Source organism: Protopterus annectens, chromosome 3.part0, assembly GCF_019279795.1.
Source record: "Protopterus annectens isolate FY-2018-M chromosome 3.part0, PAN1.0, whole genome shotgun sequence".
NCBI lineage: Eukaryota > Metazoa > Chordata > Ceratodontiformes > Protopteridae > Protopterus > Protopterus annectens.
Window position 1 is genome coordinate 52,530,229 of NC_056731.1, and position 15,118 is coordinate 52,545,346.

Here is a 15,118-nt window from a genome sequence, read left to right on the forward strand (position 1 = left end):
TCATTCTTTACCCGCCCTGGGATCATGACCTTATTGTAATGGAGGGATTTCTTTGCCCAGGTGATCCTTACAGCTACATTGTTCTGAGGTTACACTCTTCGCAGGAATGCAATTAGCAAACTCATCTAAGTGGAACGGCAAGACTAAGAGATATCCAGAATGCTCCTATAATCATTCAGTTAAAGAAACTGAGAACCTTACCAAGAAGAGGCCTCCTGTAATCCACTTATGGAGTCACAGTTGTGGATTGTTGTGCTTACCAGTGAGCACTTAGTGGTTAGATGGCTAAGGCAGCCCAGTTGGAGCCAGATCAGATCAAAATATTTTGGTCACAATAAATTGAGTAGCGTTCATTCTGCTTTCTGGTTTATTATGTAGCAAAGTGAGCTGGCACATGGCATGCTGGTAGCAGTAAAAATTGACAGGTTGTGTTACAGTACCTGTGCCACAAAGTTAATGTAGCACTCACAGAACCATGAAATCTATTAGACATGGGCATTAAGATCAGTGGGGGAGGCACTGAAGCCAGAATGAAAGTTTGGTAGTTGGCTTCATACAAAGATCTGCATGGCAGAAGAGATTTCTTCCAACAATTTCCTTTCAAACTGATACTAGGCTTTCATTCTGTGTGACAATGCAAAAGGGCAAATCTTTTGTGTGCATTCCCTTACAAACCTTATTGAGCATGGTAGTGCACATATAAAGCTCAAGGCACAAAAAACATTTCTGGCATGTCAAAACAGAAGGAGTTGCCTAATTATGGTCAAAACTTTGAGAAAAACTACACCATCCCATTACTCTGGAGTCTGACGGAATGAATGAGGAAAGATCACATCCACCTAGTCAGACTCCCCTGATTTAATCAAGCAGTTCCCCTGTATTTGACTGGTATGTATAATGACTGCTGCAGAGCAGTTACCTTTTCTTTCCTTCAGAGTGATTTTTTTCTCCAGTACTAGTTTAGCAGGGGATAGACAACCAGCATAATGCTGGTCTTCATGCACACCAAGCAGGTTCACACATGGGCCTATTTTGCCTGTAGTAAGTCTCCCAGCCTAGGCAAAAGCTGGTCTAGGGGATTCAGCAGCCAGTGTCCTCTAATTCTGTCCCTTCCCTACCTAACAGCATGATGAGTCAGTTGCCACTGGCTACTCAGTTCCTGTCTTTCTGACCACCATTTTGACAACTGCACTTGGATCATTACCAATGAAGCCAGAGCTAAAATCTCTGTGACATTGACTGGTGACTGTGGACTGTTTGTCAAAAAACATATGTATGAGCAAATCCCACCAAGTACAATACCTCATAAAGGGATCTCCACTGTTCATTTTCTCTGCTCTTGAGTATTGGCTAAAAGTAACTGAATATCAGACATTTTACCAGAAAATAATTGGAGAGCCAACAATTAAGTATCACTTGAATGCAGTTTCTGTTTTAAACAACCGAAAGTAAAATGGAGTACCATTGGGAACACAGGAACAGCAATAAGCAAGTGACTACGGACCATAACATGCTTAGCCATATATAGCATTAGACAGGCACACTTAAAGGTTCTTTCCAGTCTTTTCGATCACTTAAGAGTACTCATCTTTGAAATCAAGCAAGGCCTACATGATAACCCACAAGTAAATTTCTATCTACCCATCCAAACATCAGGACTAGCCTTAAAGGTAGCCAAGGTAGTACTTTGTTTGACCTGTAACAGTAGAGTACTCCACAAGCTGAGACTACATTGGGTTAGGAACCTTTCCCTTAAGTAAGTATTGCTTATTTTCTGGTGTAGATATAGATTCCTCTGGCATGTATTATCGATCTTATGAAAAATACATGAGCAAATAGACTTGGTCTCTCATGGCTCAAAAACCCAACAGACAGGTCACCTCAGAGGAAACAGTAGGCCAGTGAGTCTAAGGAGAGTTCTTCTAATATACTGGGATATTTAATGGATTTAGGGCCTTAAATCTTCTGGGGTAGAAATCTATGGGGCTTTTCCACATCAGCAATATGCTGGCTGTGTCATACCAAAGGAGGTACTGAATGCAATGATGGGTCGGACAAGGAAAGAGTACAGTTTTATTATGACTTCATTTGATCTTCACTATATCCTGTGGAAATTTACTAGGCCAGATAGACTGGAGCTACATAACAAAGAATCACAAGAGTGGAATCACAAGAAATATTAAGAATACTGAAAAGGACTAAATTAAATAAGAGGATAAGCTAGTGCAATGTATATAAACAGTATGTCACATCGCCACATTTGTACAGCATTTTTGTTACATCTTCTTTACTACACTACGTAAATTTCATATAATATTACTTAAATTCCTCCCATCCAGATCTTGGAATCTCCTCATCCTCTTCACACACACTGTCAGAGTCAGATTAATTTAACAGACAGCACACATAATTCAACAATGCATCTTTAAAGCACATGTAATGCACATGCTTAGGTACCACAACCAGACAAAAGGAGCCAGAAGGGATGCAAGAGGGAAACAGCAGAGTAAGGAGAAAACAAGAGAGAAAAAAAAAACATTACCCACCTACATGAAGAAAGAGACCTGTAAAAGTAAGGATCACAGGAATCAGAGTACTTGCCCATGTAGGAAGATTCTGACCGACTGTAAGGAGGAGACAGGTAGGAAAAAATATATAAACATTCAGGAAAAGAAAAAGACCGAAGACAACTGAGATGAGACAAGACAAAGCATTGCTGATACTCAAGAATGTAACCCAGTCTTTAATAATTTAAAAGGTCTGTTAAAATATCTAATATTATTATCAGAAAATCTAAGGGACTATAAAAAGGCACAAGTAATTGAAAAATAAATAAAAATGAGAGATATGAAATGAGGCAGGGGGCATGAAGTGTCTGAAAAAAATAGGCTTGTTTTCTCTTAAAGGAATGCTGTACTTCCAGGTCTGAAAAATTCTGCAAGGTATCAGTAAAACTTTGTCTCAATGGGAAATTCAGAGCAACACAATTTATAGTACAAAACATTTAAAATAAAATAAAGTTAAGTGAAAGTGTACTGTTACAATTTCAAGCAAAAGCAGTGATTAGGACCAAAATAGACAAAGTAATGAGATTACAAAACAAAATACAAACAAGAAATAAAATACACACTACAACAAACATAACAAGACTATGAGAAACTGCAAGTACTTTAAAAAGATCTCAAAATACATGTTAAGTGTTATTTGTTCTGCTAAAGCAAACAATCGGGTTTTTAGATGGCTCTGGGAATTAAAAGAAAGCACTATGAGACATGTACATGCAGTTAGCTAGCTTCTTACGTAGTGAGCAAGACCCAATCAGTACAGAGCTCTGTACATGAGAAACTCAACCCAGAAAAAACTGAAGTCAGGGAGCAAAAGGATTAAGCTCCTGTTTCTTTATTTTATTACTTCTTCTGGTACCTTTTGGGATTGTTGGTTTACTTGAAACTCCACCCAGAAGACAATTCTTTGCTCAATGGCCACAAACACAGAGCATTCAAAACCAGTTATATGCCACATCAGAACCTAACTGTTGCACGCTGCATTAGATATAGGCAACACAGAACCCCACATCTCATACTGAAACAGTTATGTAATATACTGAAATAGGCAAATAGTTTGTTAGAGGTCTTGGGTTCAAGTCCCAAATAAATGCTAATATTATCCTTTCACGTCTATGATTCTAAGAGTGACTAAGCTTTCTCTGTAGGGGTGTGTGTGTGTGTGTGTGTGTGTGTTGTAATCTGACCTTAATCACCATGCTGGGGGTGCTCCTACCTAAAAGCCTTAAGCTCTTAATGGAAAATACAACGTCTATATGGACAAAGGCTCTTATTGGCCCCATTGTAGTGATAGTGATCCATTTGTTCAATGCTCCTGCCAGTTCAGTGACAGTTAAATAGCATTGTATACTTGTGGTCTTGGGTTTGAGTCCCAAATATGAGCTGATATTATAGGTTTATAGGTAAGAACTAGGCTAGCTGCCTTGCGGGCCATTTTAAGCCTAGTTAATTTCTCTTTTGTGCTTAAAATAACCTATCCCATTTGGTTACAGATTGACCTTACCCATCCTATGGTCAATAATTATATATTACCCCTAATGTAAATAACTGTAATCACACCATAGATAATTTCAGGAGACACATACATGGCATAAAGCATTTAGGTGCTGCCTGTGTCCATTAAGCAAACCTGGGTTAAATTTTCTGTTTCTCATCCATAGATCTAAGTTGCACTTGAAAATGGACAGGGATGAACTTTGTTTTATGTGGAAGGGTAGTCTGTTCCATGGCAGTCATATCCTCAGTGACCTATAACAATTCTGGTGATGTTGCAGAAGAGGTGTGGATCCCTGGACTGAGTATTTCTGATGCCATTTGACTTGTTGGTGTGCAGTAAATCCATCAGTAATGGATCAGAGGATGCCTTGTATGCCAGACACAAGTCACTTCTTATCCTTTCACTTCTTACAAGCAAGCTACAAAACCATAACTTTTGCACATGCAGTCTTAGCTAGTCTCATGTCTTCGAGTCCTTGAGTCTAACTAGTTATTAATAATATTTTGCCCAATTGAAATACTTAAATCTTACAAGAAGAAGAACAAGAAAAAATAGGTCTAAAAACACTCACTAAAATCAACAAGACACACACACACATTAAACAGACAAGTTTTGCATGCTGCAACACACTTTCTGAAAGCTTTTTAATTTTATTTTCAACAATAATGAAGCATTCTTTAGATTTAACTGGATGTAATCCAAGCCAGTTTTATTACTGTTCTCGATTTATGGAATTTGCTTCTGGAATTATGCATGTTTAAGCCTTTTCCTTAAACTGAATGACAAAACATCTCGTGGATTAGACTGAGAAAAGCTGAGAAGATAATGACAGAAGGGACAGGTTTCCAAAACATATTCCTGATGCTGCAGTCACACAAATGATTACAGTTCAGCTTCCATACACATGTTCGAGGTGAAGTTGATGCAGCATCAGTAGCCCACATAAAAAAAGACAAACAGCCTAATGCTTTTCCCCATAGGAAATCATTGCTGGTGTAATTTCTAATTGTTTGCCAAAAATGATTCAATTCTTTAGGGCGATTTCTCCCTTCTTTAAGATGGTGCATTCCTGGAGTTCTTCTCTCAACCAAGTTTCCTGAACTTTAATGCTGTCTTTGACTACAAGACTAATTCACTAATTCTCTAGCAGTCACTTTAGTTTAATATTCCCTGTAATAATTTATGAGAATCAGTCCGTCCAGGTCCCATCTAAAGTTGACACCCCAGTTTCCAGTCCTTGAACTTGATCTGTTTTCTTAATAATTACTGGGGGAACCAACTTAACCAATGAGCTCTGTTCAACCACATTCTGACTTGTTATTTATAATAAGCAGTGGAAGTGGAAAGTGGGCTTCTTCAAAACTATACACTGAAGAGACTGTTCCCATCCACTACAAGAACTGTAAGAAATTTAGATGTACTCTTATATGGTGGAACTCTCATATAAATCAATTCTAGAGAAATAAAATGATGGCTCTCTGCAAAAAGTACTCCCATCTTCACTACAGATGCCATCTGAAAGCATTAAGCAAGACATTCAGGTGTACCATCAGGGACTACAAAGCTAGTTGAGGATAACCACTAGGCTTTCATCAGCTACATAAGTAAATTAAGTAGTAGCTAGTCCCACACCAAACTTACCTCCAATGCACATCACTCTCCAACTCAGAACCAACAGAAAATATCTTGACTGATATACGTAGCTCCATCTTTCTAGCTGCCACATGTCTCACTGACCTTCATTTTCTTTCCCTTACTATCCCACTTGTAATTGCCCTATATTAATTTTACATCAGTACTCTCTAAAACTACATTAACTTCATGGGCCCCAACAATATTACAACAATATTCCAGGATATCTGCTTGGAGTTATCAAGTATCACATTGCTCAACCCCTTCAACCTTAATCTCTCCACATGCTTTGTAGATGAAGATTGGAGAAGTGCCATAGATGTATCTCTTCAGAAGATTTGCCCCATGACACCCTGGTAACTATAGGCCTACTAGTCTTATATATAAAGCCTTAGAAAGTGCAGTTCTGTAAGAACTTACAGTAGTAGATGTCTGAGTAAGAGTAGATCATTGTCACAGAAGTGCCTACTCCTGTAACTTCAGACAAAGACAGCCCAATGTCTGCCCTGACTTCCGTAGCTCATCCCATTTTTCCCTCTAGGCCTAGTGCATATCTGCCTCCTATGGAAACCAGGACATTCCTTGTAAAATGTTGACATCTATCTGTGCTATTATTTTTTTTTTGCCAGGATAACCCATGGGGTATCCAGTATAACAGAGCTCTAATCATGTTCCTAAGGAATCTATCGATGTAGTAATATAAGTGAAAATGCTATTGATCAAGAGCTTAAAGAAACAAGATTCCCTATATCTACCCAGGCCTGACCAGCCCTGAGATCCTAAGAAAGATTAAGGGGTAGTTGCATGGGGAGATTGTACATCATTCCAACCCATGATGCCCAAAAACAGCAGGATAGGATGATGAAGAGGAACCAATACCATACTAATGATCTGCTGTAATGCCAAATTTCATGGTGCGTCCTTACACAACTGTATTATGTTCTTCACATACAACACTGTTGCAGGCCTTACTAATTATAATCAGAGCTTACATGGCTAAGGGCTGTCTGACTGGAAGTGTTTGCCTGCAGCAAACCCTGTAGAATGGCAGTTGCAAATTCAGCATTAGCTGTGGAAGCAATGTGTTGTCTGACATAATTGTAAATTGTGTGAACCTGTTATAATTGGAAATGGTATGAACCAATGGTCAGGTAGCTGCTTCAAGCAAAGCTTGGGCACGTAGATCTCCTTTGGAAAGCCCACAGTGGCTGCTTTATCCCTAGTGCTTTGTTCTCTCATAGTCCTTTCCAACTTCTTTTCATGATGACAGCAACAGGATAAAATGTAATGGAAAGGACACTTATAAACTGCCTGCTTGGAAACTGTTTTTATCGTCTTACATGATGCAAAAGACACAAACAGCTGATATGATGTTCTGATATTCTTTATTTTATCTAGGTAGTATCTTACTTCACTGGTTAACATGTAAGGATTGAAGAATCATTTCTCCATTGTTCTGGGAATTGTGGAAGAAAACAGGGAGCTGAATAGCCGGTTAAAATAAGAATTCATTCATTACTTTTAGCATAAATGCAGGATTTGTTCTAAGACTTGAACCATTTGTTATGGAACACTAGACAGGGCTCTCTAAACATGGTGGCCTGTAGTTCTATATTCCTGTTAGAAGAGAGATGGGCAGCAGTATAGCAATTTTACAGCTTAGACATTTGAATGCCTAATTGTATATTATTTTTTTTTTCGAAAACTGAAAAAAAAGGAAAATTTGTCATGGAATGCAATTTCACAATTCTTTTACATTCAACTAGCAAAAAAGCTGCAGCTTCAAAATTATGTACATTTATATATAAATTAATAAGGTGGTTTCATTAAATAACTGACAATAAAGGCAGGATACTTTTCTTCAATGAGAAGCATACCTCTCAACCCCTTAGTGCAAGAAATTTGCACGAAGCAAAAATAATGGTAGGACAAAAAGTCCAAAAATAGCTATAGATTTTAAATATTACTCTTATAAACTTTTTTCTACAATAACAGGCTTTGTGTTAGCAATCATTTTCTGAAGAAATAAGGTCAGAAACTCTAATGTCTGTTATTATTTAATGACTTCAATATTCAGTGATTTGCCAAAAAACTACGTTTTATGAGGAACAGACCAAAATTATGAGGCAACAACCTGGAAATTTTGCAATAATCTGGAAAATTGAGAGGTATGATAAGGCTAAGTCAGCAAAGACAAATGTAATTAGACAGGAGTATTGTAAGTGGTGTTATGGTATGGTGAAACAAACTGCACTGTTGGAAGAAAAAGACTACAATGAAATACAAAAATCACATCAGTATGGCAGTTCCCATCATGGCCAGTTAGGGTGTAACAAATTAAATATACTATGAAGCACTGAATTATTCCGATGTATTAGTATTGTACAGAACATCAAGAGACATTGAAATTATAGATTTTTTTTCAGTTTCTCAGCTGAGTTTTACTTTGTGAAAATGGATGTTCCAAAACCGGATTACTGCATGTGCAAAACAGATGACTACAGGGATTCCTCACATATTTGTACTCACTCCCAAACCAATCCAGCTGACCACCCAGCATGATTATCTATCCATAATCAATTCTGGGCCCATTAACTCCACCTGAAGGGAAAATGAATTAGTTAAGACATAAACAGCAAAGTCAATATACTGTGGGGTGGCCTATTTCTTTAACCTACTTGCATATATACTGTAATCCTAGGGGGCATGATCGAGAATTCTTGCATTCATCTTTTTCTGTACTGTTTTTTGATTCTTCACTTGAAGAGCTGAGAGGGGTTTGGATTTGGCTGTTGTAGTAAGCCGAATGGTACAAAAGTAGCAATTGTCTTTCTACAGTAAAAGCCAAGGTTCTTTTTTCTTTTTTTTGTTTTGTTTTGCTTGATTTTCCTTCAATGGAAGAGCTGAGGGGGGCATGAATTTGCATTCTGTAGGAAGCAGATTAGTACAAAAATACTAGCTAGCTTTCTATAGTAAAAGATGAAGTCTTTTTTTTTTTGGATTCGCCAGCTACATTTCTGATCCTAAAGCCTGCATCTACAGTAAACAGCTTGTCCCTTTCTTTTTTACCTTATACAGATTCTTACTGTACTTAATCAGGTGTTCACTGGATGTGGAAATGAAGGCCCCCCATGAACTTCTTCATTTCTCTGTTCAGTGCTCCTTTTTCTCTAAGGTCGCAGTTGCAACAAGAATAAAAAGCTCTTCAGCCCAACCTTACCCCAAGAAAGGCAAACTGGTTAGTGTCCCCAACCATTCCCTTCTCACACGATGGTTTAATGGCAAGGAGGCAACATGCTGAATTCAAGTCAACACTGTCACAAATGCTCTATCCTTCTGTCATTTTTGTTGTCAACAGGTCAGCTCTACAGACATGTATGTTTTTGATAAAAAACTTTATATTAGTATATCACGTATTCACATATTTGTTAATAATTGTTTCTGGTGATTTTGTGGTTACCTTAAATTGTATGCTGTTACTGTAGGATCCTTTTGGGTCTTTTAGACGGAACCTCTCATTAGGGGTCTGTATAATACTAAGATTATGTGTAATTTAATATACATATTATTATTATTATATTCTGTATTTTTGGCAAGAATCTGTATCAGTCTGTCACATACTTTAACGATTTACTATTATATACTTTACAATGCCTCTACTATATTATTGTTATATAGTGATTCGAATGTTATTGCAACTTCTTGTTTGAAATGGATTATACCATGTTTCCATTGGTTGGTACTATGTATAAATATTCATGAATTATATGGCATGACAAATGCTTTTCACTGATGAAGGCTGGTCAGCCGAAACCGGTTTGATTTGATTTTAGTGCATTTTGATGCATTTCATGCAAAATAAATAATTATTTTCATCTTATTTGTGTAGAAGTGTTTATATATTGCAAATGCTGGCCACTAGTGTTTTACTGTGTAATGGTTTGGCCGAGCATACCGTACCTGCGAGGCGTTTGGTTTCTACTATTTTTTTGTTAACAGGTCAACTCTACAGACATCTACAATTTTACAAAACGCTTCAACTTTCACATGTATTAAGGTGGAAAGAAATAACCTTTTTACAGCTCCTCTTACTACTGCATGGCTTCCATTTCCAGTACCATCTACTGAAAAGCTAAACTATTCAATTTATAGGATGACGCAGAGTCTGAAACACAGCCATGTATGTCCCATATTTGAGGTCCGCATTACTGTTGTCCAGTCATCAGGTAGCCAATCAGGTTTCTAGGAGAACACTAACTACAAAATGCAGCAGGTAGCCAGATCATTGAGAAATGGAGTGGCAGAACTACTAAATAGTCAAGGCCACTGGTAACATTGTTATCACATGACTAGCTAAATGCTTTTTAACAGTACTCCCATTCTCAGCTAATCATTATTTATCCATGAAATTGTGCCAAATGCATATACATTTGAGGAAAAAATGATCCAGCACATTAAGAATAATTCTTCTGAACTAAGTTAGTCTGTTTAGTGCATGCACTTTTTGATGAAAAAAAACACTGTGAAGCAATTAATTAGAGAAAATGTGCTTGTAAACAAACAAATAAGTGGATCCAGTAAATTTGTGTTTGCTATAAAGGTTAATAGTCCCGTTAGAATAATAAAGACAATTTAGCAACTCTACCTGTTTAACCTCATTGTTTCAGCCTCTGTTTCTCTTGCAGTTGCTGGAGGTTCATCAAAGTCATAAGAGAAAAGGTGGAAAGGGGTGTGAGGAAGATAAGGCAATTTCTCCTCTGTGGGAGAAGCCCTGGGTGTAGTACTGCACACAGACCCTTGGAAATTGTGGTTAGGGACTTGTAATGTCTGTGGAACAGCTACAGAAGGAGACACTGGCAAAGTGTCTGGAGAAGCAGTGTGCAGGACAGATGAATCAAGTAAAGTGCTGCTGTTGGCTGACGGACTCTGTGACTTTGACCTGGAAGAAAGCCGAACATAAAATTGCTTGTAAAGACTTTGTGAAAAGTGTATCTGTATAATATCTATTATAGAGAATAAGGCAAAGGTGAAAGACAGGACTGATTAAAGAAACAGAAATAAAATTTTATTTTATATTATCAATAAATATGTTTTATTAGTCTACACCTTGAGTGAATGACAGAACAGAATGTAACCTAGTACACATATTCACTGCAATGGAATACAAGCATTTAAATACAGCATTTTAAACTGTAAGTTGTTTGCATAAGAAATTTTGCCACATCACATACAATACACTAACAAGATACAGGAATTAAATAAACAAGCACACAAGTAAGACACCTAGAACATCTTCAAAACATTTCATCTAGCTATTTGCATGTTGCCTAAATCACTCACTACATACTTCTTACTTTTATTAGTTACAAAAATCTAGTAAATGAAGAAACAGGACCTATTAGAAATATTCATAAGAGAAGGGCTTCAAGGGTCTCTCAGCCAGCAGAACACAACCAGATTCTAGTTACCCTGTCCCTTAGAAACATTCTTAGCATTGCAAATTAGGAGTTGCTCTCTGCAGTGTCAGACACACCATCTTTGTCAGTGTTACCTACACTGTGACAGGAAGAGCAAAATTGTGGACTGCCATTCCCAGTAAATCATGGCTGTCTACCCCCTGACAAAAAGCTTAATAAAAATTGCCAAGCATGAAGCGCTTGGTGGATGAAAAGATGCTGCAATCTACTGGAAATGTAAAAAGCCCAATGGCTGTACCTCGCAAGTAAACTAGCAATCAGACACTAACCTGAGACAGTGATACATTGCCATTATTAGAGACATCTGTTAGAGCATGTGTTTGCATAACTGTTCCATCTTTGGCAAGCGTACTTTAATACAGCAAAAGCAAATAAGTATGAAGTTCAGAACCATACCTGCAATAATAGCTCATAGTGACTCATGGCTCTAATAATGTGGAGCACAATCTTTCACAATTGACAAGGGATAACAGCTGCACAACACTGATAAAGTACCCATTGTTTATGGTGCAAAAGGTTTTACACAGTTAATAAGAATACTCCATTGGGTGTGCATTTTAAACAGCTAACAAGTGTACTTTGTCTACTTTAGGAGAGGCACTTGACATGGTACCATCTACTGATTCTGTAGTTCAGCTGGGATGCATCAGTGCCCATATGAGGAATAATGGAAAGACATGACTGGCAGGAAGGGCTTGCTGAATATGAGCCCAAGATGTGATCTGTTTCTGGACTTGTGTGCTCCTCATGAATTCTTCATAAAAAAACATCATGTTTAAACAAAAACATGCTCACATATGTCTACTGGATATTACAGTACATAAAGCTAAATAGTAACAGTTGGCTTTGTAGTGTCATCAAACATGAGGCCATGTTCTGGATGCTTGGGTCAAGAGAGGTGCTGAGCTGTCAAGTAAGCACCACTTAATGGTAAAATGGCTCAAATGGCTAGGTGAACAGCTGGACAGACCTGTGAAATTAAAACATGTGGTTAGGGTGTCTTGGTAATGTCTAGTGATACTTCTTTGAGACATGATTTCAACTCTCAGTCTGAAAAAGCTCCTATATATCTAGGAAAACTGGAGAACTGGGGTTTCAATGAATGCCATTCCAAGACCAAAATAGAAGAGGCAGTGGCAAGGAGAGGTGGCCAAAATGTGGTCAGTTTTGTTAATGGTGGTAATTCTAAGTATGCTGTTAGACATCAGTAGTAACAAAAACCATCAAGTTAAAGAAAGAACCCTTTCATCCAGTGCAAGTGGGAGGATCCCTGGATTTGACCAACACGTGCTGAAGGGCCATCAAGGCAGCATTTGTGGCATTCATAGATGTGAAAACCTTGGAGTAAGAAGTTTAGTAATGACATGGATTATGACTTTCAGAATGAGTCAAAGAAGGTTCCAGAAAACAATCCAGTACCATAGGAGGCAGTGATGGAAAACAGCAAAGGTGGAGAAATGCTGAACTTGACCAGGGACATAGCTAATAACTGGAATGAACACTATGAGGAAATCCTGAATTTAGTGGAAATACTTTTAGCAAAGGAGACAGTAGATTATCTACATGTCATTGCATGGATACTGGAGGTCTCATGGCAGTTTTCCTATACTGTCTATATGTTTTTGGAAGACCTGTTCTGTTTCTGAGGGTTGCTGCTACTTGCAATTCATTCTTGTACTTAATGAGAAAGAGCTGCATTTGAATTCTTGGCATTAAGTGAGATAATATATTCAACGTGGAGATAAGACACTGTCAAGGATGTGTTTTGCCTCCGAAGCTTGTAAGGAATTTTATGGATAAGATATAAAGGCACAGTAGTGTCTAGACAGTACTCCATTTTTAGACAAAGGTATGCATCTTTGTAGGTTGCAAAAGATGTCCTCATAGTTTCAAAGGACGTTGGAGCAGTTTACTGCAGACTGTGAAGCAGATGAAATGAAAACCAATACCAACAACTTAAAGGTCATGTTTTCTCCCTGAAGAGAAATGATTACTCTGTGCAGGTTATGGGGAGCACCTACCTCAAGTGGAAGAATTTATGCTATTTGTGGCCTTGTCCATGAGAGATAGCGAACAAAATCAGGAGATTCACTCTGGCTAGGGGCAACAGTGTAAACACTGTTAGTATTTTATTGGACTATGATGATAAAGTGAAAACTGCATTATCAGACAAAGAGATCAATTTATGGTTCACTCTATGTCAACGTTCAACCCACCATCAGGAACTGCATGGGTAGTGTCAAAATTATTCCGATAACAAAAACAAATGGCAAAAGTAAGGTTTATTCATGTGGTACTGTCTATGGTGAAATGAAGAGCTTGAAATCTGGCATGATGTCTCAATATAGCCACTGCTCCACTAGATTGAGATGAGTCAGTTGAAGTGGTTTTAGAACATAGAGAGGATGTGATTTGGATACCTTCCACAGGAGGTACAGGAGACACAACCAATTGTGAAGTTGCCTGATATTCCCCCAGCACAAGCTGGGGGAACTGTAACTCTCAGGATGCCTGGAAATACCTGAGGACTTTATAGAATGAAGAGGAGACACCTGCTGGGATGAAGAAGTCTGGTCTGCCTTCCTCAGTTCACTACCACAGTGGTCCATAAAAGGAGGAGGTGTAAAGAAATGAATGGATGGATGGACACAGAAAAGGAAGATGGATGGATGGAAGAATGGATGCATGGAAGGAAGAACAGAGGAATGGAAGGATGGATGGATGGATGAATGGTTGGACAGAGGGATGGATGCATGGATGGAAGAACAGAATGATGGAAGCATGGATGGATGGATAGATGGATATTTCCAATGACAGGATAAAGCTAGCAAATAATCTAACAGCTACATACTGACTTCAGTGAGTAATGAAAGTGTAAACAGTATACTAAATTGCTGCTACACAACTTTTTAATGATAAGATACCCTTGAGGCAAAATACAGAGGGTATAACATATTCTGCAGGCTCCGAGTGTGAGCCAGATGACCTGGAATTGATTAAAGACTCAGATTCTGGTACAATCATCTGAAAAGAGAGAGTGGGAGTGAGACGCTAATACCAGCTTACTTATATGGAGGGGGGAGAGGAGGAAGGAAGCAAGGCACACAGCTTTATTTACACCCACTAAAGATCAGGCTGTGATGTGCATGTGTTTGCCATGACTACATGCTGCAGCTTGTGATCACATACACAGACTTTTGAATGCCTAAAGCATGGTATTACATGCTGGTCACCTGCCATGGGTCTGCAGTTACAACATATGACAAAATCCTTCTATGAAAGCTTGAATGAGAGCTCTCCTATGACATCTGTCACTCTCTGCAGACATCCATTGTGAAGGAATGCGCAAAGGATTTCATTGCTCCAGTGTGTGTGACCAGGAAATGAATGGGCAGGAAAGGAAGAGAGGTTAATGGTTTGCAGGCAAGGGGAAAAACATATCTATATTAATCTCTCTCTCTCTCTCTGTGTATATATGTTTAGGGTATAACTGCCCAGCTTCCTGAGCTTTATTCAGAAGCCTGGGTCACACTCAGGCACTTTACCTCAGCATCAAATGTCGGGCATTCAGACTTATTTTCTAGGTGATGCAGGTCTTACTCTTGACTAGCGAGGATGTCAGTACCTATTATATGTAAGTAATTTACGCAGTGAGGTGAACACAGCCTCCTGTAACATCCTTTTATAACTATCAGTAAGCTACACTCTGATGGAATAACTGCCAGGAAAACCAAGTAGTGAATGATTAAGTGTTAGAGAGGTACAAGGCACAGGGAGTTTCATGATGTGGACTTGAAGGTACTTGATAAACCTGATACAGTGCCTCTATCACAGATACTATTAAACATAACAACTTCTTTTCCTGAATAAAAACATTTTTTTGCATCCCAAATGGATTTAGGAAGACCTTGTTAAATGTCTGCAAAAAGCTAAGTGGCTTTTTGTCT

General features: G+C 38.3%; 1 protein-coding gene across 5 annotated transcripts in view; it reads right to left on the bottom strand.

Moving 5' to 3' along the window:
• The window catches only part of FHOD3 (formin homology 2 domain containing 3), a 3,141,544-nt gene that overhangs the window by 731,089 nt on the left and 2,395,337 nt on the right, over positions 1 to 15,118 (bottom strand). For 3 of the 5 annotated variants that reach the window (XM_044064575.1, XM_044064578.1, XM_044064574.1), the window contains 2 exons: positions 10,340 to 10,633; positions 2,547 to 2,624 (listed from right to left, as the gene is read on the bottom strand). The exons of 1 other annotated variant lie outside the window; for it this stretch is intronic. In XM_044064575.1, coding sequence (XP_043920510.1) covers positions 2,547 to 2,624; positions 10,340 to 10,633 — 372 coding nt within the window. The remainder of the gene's footprint in view (positions 1 to 2,546; positions 2,625 to 10,339; positions 10,634 to 15,118) is intronic. One more of the 5 variants, XM_044064576.1, reaches the window with a different exon arrangement.